Source organism: Bos javanicus, chromosome 25 (genome assembly GCF_032452875.1).
Source record: "Bos javanicus breed banteng chromosome 25, ARS-OSU_banteng_1.0, whole genome shotgun sequence".
Lineage (NCBI taxonomy): Eukaryota > Metazoa > Chordata > Mammalia > Artiodactyla > Bovidae > Bos > Bos javanicus.
In genome coordinates, this window is record NC_083892.1 from 6,435,486 (window position 1) to 6,448,155 (window position 12,670).

Consider the following 12,670-nt stretch of genomic DNA (forward strand, 5'->3'; position numbering starts at 1 on the left):
ACACACTCGCCCCTGACAGTATTTTAAGATCAATTTACAATTAACCACTCAGCTTTGTTATACATTTATCTGCAGTATTCTCAGGGTGTGTTTTTAAAAAACGTATCCATCACCATCTCTCTTATCTCTTCAAGCTCTGTCTTCATCCCTCTTCCCTCTCCTCCCCTTCTCCTTTTGGCATTCCCCCCACCCCTGCCTGTACCCTCTTGAAAATATAAAACAAAAATAGGAGAGTCGCGCGAGCTTCCCGGTGAAATTCCTGAGTTTGCTTGCATACCATATATTTAGTTTAGTAATGAAAAATTCCAGCTCCGGGCGGTGCAGAGGATAGCATTTCTAATGTTTTTTAAACAGCTATTAATGTAGTCGAGCGCTGTGTGGGTTTTCTTTCTTTCTTTTTTTTTTTTTTCCCCTTCCTCGTCTATATAATCATCTGCTCAGTGTACACTCGGAAAGGGAGAGCAGGGGCCAGAGGAGGGGCGGGCTGTGATTGATGGATCAGCTCCAGGAAGGAGTCCCCTCTGGGGCTGGTTTGGGGAGCAGTCAGATGTTGAGGAGGAGGTCAGCCGGGCGGCCCCGGCACCCCCTCCTCCCGCACCCCCGCCGTCCCCACGTTGCACAGCGCACACACCCTCGCTCCTCATCGAGGCTCTCTACTGCCAGATGCTCTGTGGCGTGGCACTGGCACAGCTGCTAAGTTTATGGAGGAGAAAGGAAGCAGGATGGTACAGCAGGTACATTTCCCCCATTTTTCTGTTTCACTCGAAACTGTGCTTTGAATGGAGCGGAAGCCTTTCTTGGTATGAAGTCTCTGTTACTCTCTGTGTGATGTGGATTTTGCTCCTTGAATCATGCCGGGAGGGAAAGCAGAGGAATTCAGCCAAGTGTGTGTGTGTGTGTGTGTGTGTGCGTGTGCGTGTGTGCGTGTGCATGAGCTTTTCTGCTTGATGTGTAAGAACTGAGCTGGTCTTCGAACCCGCAGGTTAATGATGTAATTTTGCATTTCCCTTCTTTGGTTTCAGTGCCCCCATGGGGTATGATGCAGTTTGAGTTCTTTTCGGTCCAGCACTGGAGGCTTTTCTCTGAATATGCGCAATTTCTTGCCAGAGAAGTAGAACAGACCAGGCTGAGAAACTCAAGTCGACCAAACTGTCAGCAGGACGGAGAACTGCAGGCAGCTGAGAAGGGACAGTCTCCTTTCTCTAGTCAGAGTTGGTGGGAGGGGTGGGTCCCAGGGCAGGAGACACCGCTTTTCTAGGCAGTGTGGAGAGGTGTAATCAGTTGGTTTAGGAGGACTGAACCATTCCCATGCATTTCTTTACTGGGTGGGGGGGGCTGTGTTTAGGCCAGAAGAGGTTTGAGGGGACAAGAAAATGGACTGGGAACAGATAAATTTCAGACGCAAAAGGAGAAGGGATGCTCTAGAAGTTTGATGATTAGAGCTGGGAAAACACACACAGAGACGAGAAAGAAAGATACTTAAAGTCCACCTTGGCAGGCACTTTTCCCCCCTCAGTAAAAGTCAGACAGTTCACGGTGAAAAGAATAAATCCGTTCCGTGCTCTGCCACGTAAGGACTCTCTTCTGCAGTTGAAATGTGCTTTGCATTAGATGGTGAGCCAAAACATTTTGCCAAGTCTGATGGGCTGCCAGTCTTGGTTCATTTGTTAGTTTCCCAAAACTACTTTATTAAACCAGTCAGGGCTGTGCCCAGGAGAAGGAGACGTCTAACAACAACAACAACAACAACAAAACCCCACCAAAATATTAAAAAGAGCACCTCCCGTTTCCTCTCTGGCTCTGCCTCCTGGGAAAATTAAGGGTGTGGGATGTTTCAGCGACCAAGGAAATTCTCCTTGTATTTGAGGGGCGTCTCACTGAATGCCTGCAAGCAGCGAAGTCCACACACTGTGCTAATGGTCAGATTACGGTATTTGTCTTAAAATAGCAATAATATCCCGGCTATTTCATGCTTCAGTAAAATATTTAAATTGAAATGGCATTTTTTTTTCCTTTGGTGAATCAGACTTGGTTGCATTTTAATAACCCGTTTTTCTCTCTGTAACTGGAGTGCAAACTACCCACCGGGGTGTTTCGGGGAATGAAGGGAGGGGGGTGGTTCCCACGTCATCTGGCTGCTGTTGAGTTGCTGTTCTAATTGAGGTTTGGCCCAGGAGGACAAAGTTTCTTTTCCACTTATCCTAATAGATGCTCTTGATTTCAAATTTCTACCCAGTTCTGCAGCAACCAAGGGTGGATTGGAAAACACGAGGTCTTGGCTTCTTTTTCTTCCCTTTTGTGTATTCAGCAGTAACCCAGGGAAGTCCAGGCATTGAAAATCAGATGCTAGGATTGCAAAATCTTTTGAAGCCCCCACCCCGATGATGTGGTTGTTCAGTTGCTGAGTTGCAACCCCGTGGACTGCAGCACGCCGGGCTTCCCTGACCTTCACTGTCTCCCAGAGTTTGCTCAAACTCATGTCCATTGAGTCGGTGATGCCATCCAACCATCTCATCTTCTGTTGTCCCCTTCTTCTCCTGCCCTCAATCTTTCCCAGCCTCAGGGATGATGTGGAGGTGCATGCAAGGCAGAATCACCCTCCACTGTCAACTCAATACCCCCACAAGCACCCTGACTTAGGAAACATCAGCATCTCCATGATCATTCCACTTATTTGGGAAAAGCAGGCATTTGGCATTAGAGAAGAGGGATGATCCTCAGACAGTAAAGAATCTGCCTGCAATTTTGGAGACCTGGGTTCAATCCCTGGATTGGGAAGATCCCCTGGAGGAGGGCATGGCAACCCACTCCAGTATTCTTGCCTGGAGAATCCCATGGACAGAGGAGCCTGGTGGGCTGCAGTCCATGGGGTTGCAAAGAGTCACACACAACTGAGCGGGTAAGCATAGCACAGAGGGATGAAGGGAGCTTCTGCAAATCAGGGAGTGTCTAGTCAGCATGCTCTGGATAATTGTTGCCTATCCCTACCACCAACATGAAATTGACTTCAGCTTCCCCTCATTTCCCCCCACCCCCCGCCCCAGAGCATGTTTATGTGACTTAAGACTTGTCTTGACCCAGAGTGGAAAAGATGCCCTTAATGTGAATATGGACTTCCCAAGTGGTAAAGACTTTACTAGTGGTAAAGAACCTACCTGCCAAAGCCAGAGATATAAGAAACACAGGTTCAATCCCTGGGTTGGGAAGATCCCCCTGGAGGAGGGCACAACAACCCATTCCAGTACTCTTGCCTGGAAAATCTCATGGACAGAGGAGCCTGGTGGGCTACAGTCCATAGGGTTGCAAAGAATCAGATATGACCCAAGTGACTTAGCATGCAAGCACAAGGTGAATATATTTTTTTCCAGAAAATTCATTTCAACCATGCTAAGAATCCGGGAGCATCACTAGGGAGGAAAGAAAGACATCTCCGAAGCCCTTTGAAGGTGAAAAATAATTCCATAGGAAGAACGATGATCTTAATTAAATATTAGATGTAATTAGCCCAAAGTGTAAATGTTGGGAATATTAATTAGGGTCTCTTTGGAATGGTTGTCAGTGTTAATAAGAAACCGCAGGGGTCCCACCAACATCTGTCTGAGAACTCCAGGCATGGGAGTGCATCTCTGGTTCCAAGGACTTGAGTGCTACCTGTAGGCTCCTTGGCTACCGTGGACACTGTCTGTTAGAGTTGAGTACCCTGGCTTTATTTTTCTGGGCTCCAAAATCACTGCAGATGGTGATTGCAGCCATGAAATGAAAAGACGCTTACTCCTTGGAAGGAAAGTTATGACCAACCTAGACAGCATATTAAAAAGCAGAGACATTACTTTGCCAACAAAAATCCATCTAGTCAAGGCTATAGTTTTTCCAGTGGTCATGTATGGATGTGAGAGTTGGACTATAAAGAAAGCTGAGTGCTGAAGAATTGATGCTTTTGAACTGTGGTGTTGGAGAAGACTCTTGAGAGTCCCTTGGACTGAAAGGAGATCCAACCAGTCCATTCTAAAGGAGATCAGCCCCGGGTGTTCTTTGGAAGGACTGATGCTAAAGCTGAAACTCCAATAGTTTGGCCACCTGATGCGAAGAGTTGACTCATTGGAAAAGACTCTGATGCTGGGAGAGATTAGGGGCAGGAGGAGAAGGGGACGACAGAGGATGAAATGGCTGGATGGCATCACCGACTTGATGGACATGGGTTTGGGTGGACTCTGGGAGTTGGTGATGGACAGGGAGGCCTGGCGTGCTGCAGTTCATGGGGTCGCAAAGAGTCGGACACGACTGAGTGACTGAACTGAACTGAACCCTGGTTTTGCCAGATTGGTGCAGGTTTGGGTGGAGGTTAGGATTTGTCCTGGCTCCAGTGGTGGTCCTACTTGGTCCTTGCCCGTGGCCCTTGGAACCTCAGAGCCTTCAGAAGCCAGGCTTCAGGCTTGAGGTGGCGGAAATTTCCCAAGCTGCTATTCTAACACTTGCAGAGGATACCCCTTGTCCCTCTGCAGTTTGGCAATCAGAAGCCTGGCCTCTTTGAATCAAATATCCCAGCACCTGCGGGCTCCCCATGTGGCACTAGTGGTAAAGAATCTGCCTGCCAGTGCAGGAGATGAAAGAGACGAAGGTTCCATCCCCAGGTCGGGAAGATGCCCTGGAGAAGGAAATGGCAACCCACTCCAGTACTCTCTCCTGGAAAAAAACCACGGACAGAGGAGCCTGGAGGGCTATAGTCCACAGGGTCACAAAGAGTTGGACATGACTGAGCAACTGACTGACTGACCCTAGCACCTGACATGCCTCCTGATGGAAAACGGGTCTCAGAGTCACTGTATATGTGACAGAGAGTGGCTTATTTATTTAAAATCAGAAACGTATCTCCCCACCAGGGGATCTTCTTGCCAGATGAGAGATACCTTGGCATGGGATAAACATGGGCTCTGGTTCAGCTCCTGGCTTTCCTCAGAAATACCTGTGGCTGTGACCTCACAATATTATTTATCAGCTCTGGGCCACAGTATCCTTTACAATGAAATAAAGTGGGATTCCAGATGTAAAGCAGAGTCTAGACCTTGGCACTATTAACCTTCGGAGCTGGATAATCCTGGTGGTGGTGGGGTGATCCTGTGCATCGTAGGGTGTTCAGTAGCATCTCTGGCCTCCTAGAAGCTCTAGACGCTGGTGCCACTTAATCCCCAGTTGTGATGCCACTTAATCCCCAGTTGTGACAAACGAGAGTGTCTCTAGTCATTGCTTCATGTCTCCTGGGAAGAAATCATCCTTGCTTAAGGACTTTTGCTGTAAAAATGCTCAGCACCATACCTGATGCCCACTACATGTGAGTGTCACTCGCTTTGTCTTCTGGGCTCTGGTTTGAAGAGGATGTCTTTCAGATGGAGCAGAGAAATGTGACACCATCACTGGTCTTCTCATAAGCCCACTTTTGCTGGGTTTGACGAACTTGTGTGTACAGTGTAGATGTCTGGTGATACAAAGAACATTCTGGAAAAGATTCTATGGCATCCCTCTCCCACCATGCTTAACACTGTTGATCTTCAAGTCTGGCTGAGCCACCCCCTCCTTGGTTTAGGGAGAAGGCACCCCCTTTTCTATCCCTGCTTCACCACTGACTGTATTTCCTGCCCAAAGTATTTGTGCAAACACAGCTTCTTAACTGATGTCCCCGTGATTCATGATAAGTCTGCCACAACGATGAGAAAACCTTTTCTGCAAAGGGCCCAATAGTTCAATAGTTTAGGCTCTGTGGCCTATATGGTCTCTTATCATAGTGACTCAAGTCTGCCACTGGGGCACAATGAGCATGGTGTGTCCCAATAAAACTTTATTTACAAACACAAGTCATGGGCCAGATTTCTTCCAGAATTCATTTGCGCATCCCTCTCCTATCCCCTCCCCTCCATCCTGTTGCCAAATGAAGCCTAACAGAGCCCAGAGTTCACTGGCTAAGCATGCACTCACTTAACAGACACTGGGGTCTGTTGACTTTGCAGCCAGTGTGCTTTGGAAACCTGGAGATAGAGCAGAGAATGTGATGCAGCCTTCTACCATCTGGATGTTCACAGGCAAATCATCAGGCAATGGCAGTACCTCGAGTTACATGGGAAGTGAGCAAAGCTGAAGTAGAGCATAGAGGACAGACAGCTGATGTGATATTATTGTCAAGGAGACTGGCTGGGGGATCTGGAACCTCAAAGAGAAGCCAAGGGCTCCCCTGGTGGCTCAGTGGTAAAGAATCTGCCTGCCAATGCAGGAGACACGGGTTCAATCCCTGGTCCGGGAAGATCCCACGTGCCAGAGGGCAACAAAGCCCATTCACCATGACTACTGAGCCTGTGCTCTTGAGCCCAGGAGCCACAACATGGAAGCCCATGTGCCTAAAGCCCGAGGTCCCAAAGAAAAACCACCACAGTGAGATACTCACACACCACAAGTTGAGAGTAGCCCCCGCTCTTTGAACTAGAGAAGAGCCTGCACAGCAATGAAGACCCAGCAGAGCCAAAAGTAAATAAATAAATATTTTAAAAGAGAGAGAGAAGCTGAGACTAGCCAGGCAAGGGAGTAGGAGAGAACTCCCCAAGCACAGGAGGCAGCAAACAGGAAGACATGATGTTGTTGAGAGGATAAAGAGACCATACGCTTCCTGAGGTCAGGCCCTTCCCTGGGCAGTGCCAAGAGGGGTCAGATCCTAGCACGGAGCAGCTGCTGCTTTGCAGAAGCACGTGGGACTGGCTCTGTCTTCCTGAGATGGCTCTGCCATGCAGAAAGGCTAGGTGGGCGTATACGTTCCTGTGAAAGCATCTCTACTGAATGTGGAGCAAGGAAAGCCGTGTCTATATTGACCATCTCTCTCTACCCCTGATGCTGTGAGCATTTCAGGCTCCCTTGGTGTTTTTTACAAGACCGTCTTTCAGAGACAAGCGAGGGAAGGGGCAGGAGAGGCTGAAATAGATCTTTGGGCAGAAGTGAAATCTGTCTCAGAGAATTTCCCTTTGGAGGATTCTCAAGGTCCCAAAGCTTCTAGGACTTCTCATGAGCCAGAAAGAAGTTGCATCACATGGAATTTCTGTGCACAAGTCTATTGAGCAGCCCTGTAGAAGAAAAGAATACTAGTTGGCTGATATACAGTATTTTTTTTTTTTTGTATTAGTCAAGACCTTTTTGGTTGCATGTAATGGAAAATCGGACTTACACAGACATTTACTGAGTTATGGAATTTAAACAGCAGCATTACTGACTGCAGAAAGAGCTGGATCCAAGACTTCAGATGATGTCAGGGGGACTCAGTGGGTCTGCGTTTCCATTTCTGGGCTCCGTTTTCCTCCGGGTCGGCTTCTGCTTTAGGGAGGCCCCCTTTCAAGAGGCATTTCTTGGTAGCTCCAAGCTGGTATTATGTTTTCCAGTTACCAATCATCGTAGTGAAGGAACTTCCTCCCTGAACGCCAGTCGGGTCCCAGGATAAAGCCTCACAGGAGTGGCAAGGGGTCAACTTGCTAACCGGCTTAGAGGGATGAGCATGAGCCCCCATCACTGTGGCCGTGAGAGGAGAGCCCTCTGGTCAGCCAGACTGGATCACGTGACCCAGAGGAAGGTTCGGCCACATCTGCAGGTCATGGGCTGGGAGTGGACGTGTCCCCTGAGAGGGAACTGGGCTTATCCTTGAAGAGGCTGAACAGTGAGCGACAGTGATGGTGAATGTGGTTTCCCAAGGACAGATAGTTAACTTTGCACCTCAAGCGATCCAACCCCAGCACAGTCGGACCCTCACAGCCCCCCAGTGCCGTGAAAACATGTTGCCAAGAAAGCCACGGCTGTGCATTTTTGCTTCCGATGGCACAGACATTTGGAGAAATTAGTCCAGGGGAGGAAAGGGCCTGCTGGGGGTGTTTTCACTTGTAAAATGTTTTAAACTTATCCTAAGTGCTGTTCTCTTCCAAGTGTCATCTTTAACATTCTAATTAAGGTTCCTTCTAAACAAATGCACCAGCTCTTGGCACCGCTCTTGAGAATAAACTTTTTTTCTAGCCTCTCTGTCATAATGGGTTTTGCTGTATTCAAGTTGCTTGGGCTGAAGATGCTCTCAAATGTCAGTGGCAGGGACTCTGGAGATGGGAGAGATTCTGACATTGTTGCCCTGGTATCATTACAGGAGGGATGAAGTCACATCTAATTGGCCATAGACAATGGGAGAGGGAACTATTGGGTGGGCTTAATTGCTAAGCTTTCCCTCTCTCTCTCTGACTGTGCAATCCCATTTCTTAAGACCATGGAAAATTTAGACCTCTGGGTTACAGTCCCTGATGCCGTCTGTGTGTGTACGTGTGTGTGTGTGTGTGTGTGTGTAGGGTAGTAAAGTTGTGGGGGTGGAAAGAGAGGTTTCCTGAAAGGGAAGCATTTGAACACTTCTTTTTTTATTCTTTTGACTTGACTGTAATTATCACATTGCATGTTTTGCCTAGATCTGAAGGGCGAATTGTTATATAATGCTCTACTTATAAAAAAAAAAATAGGGAATCGGGGGGAGGCATTGATTAACGAGGCTAAGAGTCAAATCCATGTTTTGCAGAGACACTTAAAATGAGACTATCGTAGAGGGTCATCGTTGTCCAAATTAGGTCTTGAATTTTCATCAGCCACTTCATGTTGGCTCTGAGAACATCACACACACACACACACACACACACACACACACACACTGACCCTTGCAAGGACCACCACCCCCATCCCATTATGTGAGCCAAAGCACATAAAATGTTGATTAAATTCTAATGCTTACACGAATTGTCTCTCCTCTCAAGAACACACACGTTCAATTTAATCTCTCTTGGCATTTTAAGTATCAAATCAAGGCTCCGCTGTCACTGGCGACGACTACAGGCTCACATGTTCCAAAATGGGAATGAAATTAGAAAGACCTGCCAGAAAAATCCAGTGCAGAAGAACACAGACTCTCACATTGTGTAGCTCTTGGGCTGCATGACATGCGAAAGGGTCTTCCACCTTTCAGAGCCTCGATTTCTGCATCTGTACAGTGGGCCTGTCTCAGTGATAACTGTTCTGTCCTTTAGTTGCTAAGTCCTGTCTGACTCTTTGCAGCCGCCTGAACTGTAACCTGCCAGGCTTCTCTGTCTGTGGAATTTCCCAGGCACGAATACTGGAGTGGGTTGCCATTTCCTTCTCCAGGGGATCTTCCCCACCCAGGGATGGAACCCATGTCTCCTGCATTGGCAGGCGGGTTCTTTACCACTGAGCCACCAGGGAGGCCCTGGTGATGGTTACTTCATCCTTATACGGTCTGATGAAGACGGTACCCATCTCAGGCTCTGGGCACCACCCTGGTACCCACGCGACATCTGGGGAGCTGTTGTTCCTGGGTCTGGGGAGAAGGTTCTGCCTGGTGCTCGCTCATGGTTTCTCTCCCTCTCTCTGATTTTCCAGGGTAATCAGGAAGCAGCAGCTGCCCCTGACACAATGGCTCAGCCTTACGCTTCGGCCCAGTTTGCCCCCCCTCAGAACGGCATCCCCGCGGAATACACGGCCCCTCACCCCCACCCCGCACCGGAGTACACTGGCCAGACCACCGTCCCGGAGCACACGTTAAACCTGTACCCTCCCGCGCAGTCGCACTCGGAGCAGAGCGCCGCAGACACGAGCGCGCACACCGTCTCGGGCACGGCCACAGTAAGTGTGCGCTGGTTTCGGGGGGCAGGGCGGGACCCCAGGATTCCTGGAAAGACTGCGGGGCACACCTCTATGCAACTAGGGGGGCCCCATCCTGAAAAGCGATCCCTAAGCTCATCTTTGGAGTCCCAGCCTCTCCAGGTTCACCTCACTCACCTGCGCACATCCTCTCGAGACGCTGGTTTAAATCAATACATTTTCCCATTAACCGCGTGTTTTGTTAAAGGGGAATGTTAATCTCTTTTCTGCTTCTGCAGTTTCGCTTTTTCTGGGATTATGTCGTCTGTGTGGAATTATACACTATGTAATCTTTTTTTTTTTTTTTAATTGCCTTTTTGGAGATGCCATTTACATACCGTAAAATCCACGTATTCAAGGTATACAATTCAGGGATCATTATGGTATTTACAGAACTGTACAACCACTGCCACAGTCTATTTTAGGAATATTTCCATCACCCCCCAATCCATCTGTCCTTTGCAGCCACCCTCTGCCGGGTTCCCGCCCCAGCCCTCCATATCTTAGCCAAATTCATTCAAGTTGCACCCACATTGTGGCTTATGTCCTTAGCGTCTTCTTTATTGCATAGCCCCCGAGGTATGGGTGACCTGGGCTGCCAAAAGGCAGCAAGAGAATTTTGTAGAACTGTTTTGCATTTTGATGGTGGTGGTAACATACCTCTGTGCACCCAAAAGTCAACTTTCTTGCCTATGAATGGATGGAATGGATTAAAAACAAGCAAACAAACAGAAAAGAAACAGTCTATCACCACTACCAATGGAAACCAATATTGCTGGCTATTCATAAAAGCTAGTCACTCTAAACAAAAATGATGATTAAAAGTACACCACATTTATCTGCATACCACCGGAAGTAGCCATGCAATGTGCATCTCAGGAGAGGTATATGTAAACATTTAGGAAACCTTGTTCTATGGAATTCTTGAGAAGCCTGGACACATGCAGCTTCTTTCCAGAACACTTTATAGGTGCAAGGCACTTAGGCCTCTTTCTCCTAACCTCTGAAAAACTAGTATTTGTGAAGAAGTGTATTGGTTTGAAACGTCATCTGTCTTCTTGGAACCAAGTTCAGTTCAATTCAATTGCTCACTTGTGTCCAGCTCTTTGCAACCCCATGGACTGTAGTACCTCAGGCTTCCCTGTCCATCACCAACTCCTGGAGCTTGCTCAAACTCATGTCCATCAAGTGGGTGATGCCGTCCAACCATCTCATCCTCTGTCATCCCCTTCTTATAACCAAGGCAACCATCTAACTTTGCTACCTGGTACCTCATTCACTTGGAAGTTCAGTTTGGAGATTTTTCAAAATAATGTAAATTGGAAAGTTTTCTATTGCCTTCCCTTTTTTATTGTGCCAAAATACATATAAAAATTTTAACCATTTTATCATGTACAGTCCAGTGGCATTAAGTACATTCACAGTGTAGCACATCCATCACCACTACAGAGCCCCAGACATCCCCATCTCCCCAACAGGAAACCTAGTATCCATCAGGCAGACGTCTTCCATTCCTCCCTCCCCACAGCCCCTGGGAGTCACCAGTCTGCTTTCTTTCTGTATACATTTGCCTCTTCTGGCTTTTTCAAAAGACTCAGTCGTACAGTATATGACCTTTTGTGTCTGTCTCCTTTCACTTAGAATGTTTTCAAGGTTCATCCACGTTGTAGCATGGACCAGCACGTCATTCTTTTTCTATGACTGAATCCTGTTCCACTGTATGGATAGGTCCTATTTTGTTTATCTGTCCATCCATTGATGGGCATTTGGCTTGTTTCTACCTCTGGGCTATTGTCAATAGTGCTGCCACCGGCTTGTTTGTCATTGTTTGCTGTAACTTAGAGACGGATTTATTAAGTAGGCTTGCAAATGTCGTAGGTGCTTATTGTCGACAATAAGTATTGACTACCAGTGGTAGTGATGGGACTGTTGTTCATTTGTGTGTTGGTTTTTTTTTGTGTGTGTGATAACCAATGATAGGGCTTGTTATTTTAGGACTAAAAAAGTTCCCATCAGGCATCATTTATTAAACTTCCACATGGACCAACCATACACACTGCTGTGGAAGATTCATTCCTTCACTCACAGAGATTTATTAAACATCTACTTAGGCCAGGACTCATACTTGATGATGTGAGGGAGCCACACGGAAATGATCTTTTCCATCTTTTTTGAAAAAAATTGTATTTTGGCTGCACTGGGTCTTCTTTGCTGTGTGCATGGGCTTCCTCCAGTTGCGGAGAGTGGGGCTCCTTTCCAGCTGCGGTGCACAGGCTTCTCACTGCGGTGGCTTCTCTTGCATGGGCTCAGTAGTTGTGGCACATCGGCTTTGTTGCCCCGTGGCACGTGGACTCTTCCCAGACCAGGGATTGAACCCATGACCCTTGCACTGGCAGGTGGATTCTTAACCTCTGGACCACCATGGAAGTCCAGCTCATTCCCTCTTAGAACTAAATGTGGGAGACGGAGTAAAAATGTAGGAATCAAATAGCTCTATAAACAGACATGGTGAGTCATGCTCTTAAGGAAAAGACCAGTGCTATGGAGGATTAAAAAAGAGAGGAGAGGTACCACCTGCAAATGAGTAGCCGGAGGACATTTCTTCAAGGACATGATATTTAAGGGGAAAAGAAAAAGCTTCCAGGTAAAAGGAATACCAAGGTCATGGGTCCCAAGGTTGGAAAGAGCTGGGCTTATTCAAAGACTTGAAAAAGAAAAAATACCGAGGCAGCGTGTCTAAGGGCTTGTGAAGAGGGTGTAGGGATGCACAGTGGCAAAGGAGAACAAGAAGCAGCCACAGGGATCCTACGGTGTGTTCTATAAGAGGGTGGGATTCCCAGTTGAAAGCTATGGGAAGCCATTGAAAAGAGTTTAAGCCAGAAAAGTTTAAAAAATGACATTTCGAAGGGTAGAATTAATTATGCCTATGCTGTGCTTAGTCGCTCAGTCATGTCCAACTCTT

At 47.4% G+C, this 12,670-nt stretch overlaps 1 protein-coding gene across 18 annotated transcripts in view; it reads left to right on the forward strand.

Moving 5' to 3' along the window:
- The window catches only part of RBFOX1 (RNA binding fox-1 homolog 1), a 2,444,696-nt gene that overhangs the window by 2,229,677 nt on the left and 202,349 nt on the right, over window positions 1-12,670 (forward strand). For 16 of the 18 annotated variants that reach the window (XM_061401054.1, XM_061401052.1, XM_061401049.1 and 13 more), the window contains one exon: window positions 9,448-9,690. In XM_061401054.1, the coding sequence (XP_061257038.1) occupies window positions 9,448-9,690 (243 nt within the window). Of the gene's footprint in view, window positions 1-505; window positions 735-9,447; window positions 9,691-12,670 lie in introns of those variants that run through there. The other 2 variants (XM_061401063.1, XM_061401060.1) reach the window with 2 other exon arrangements.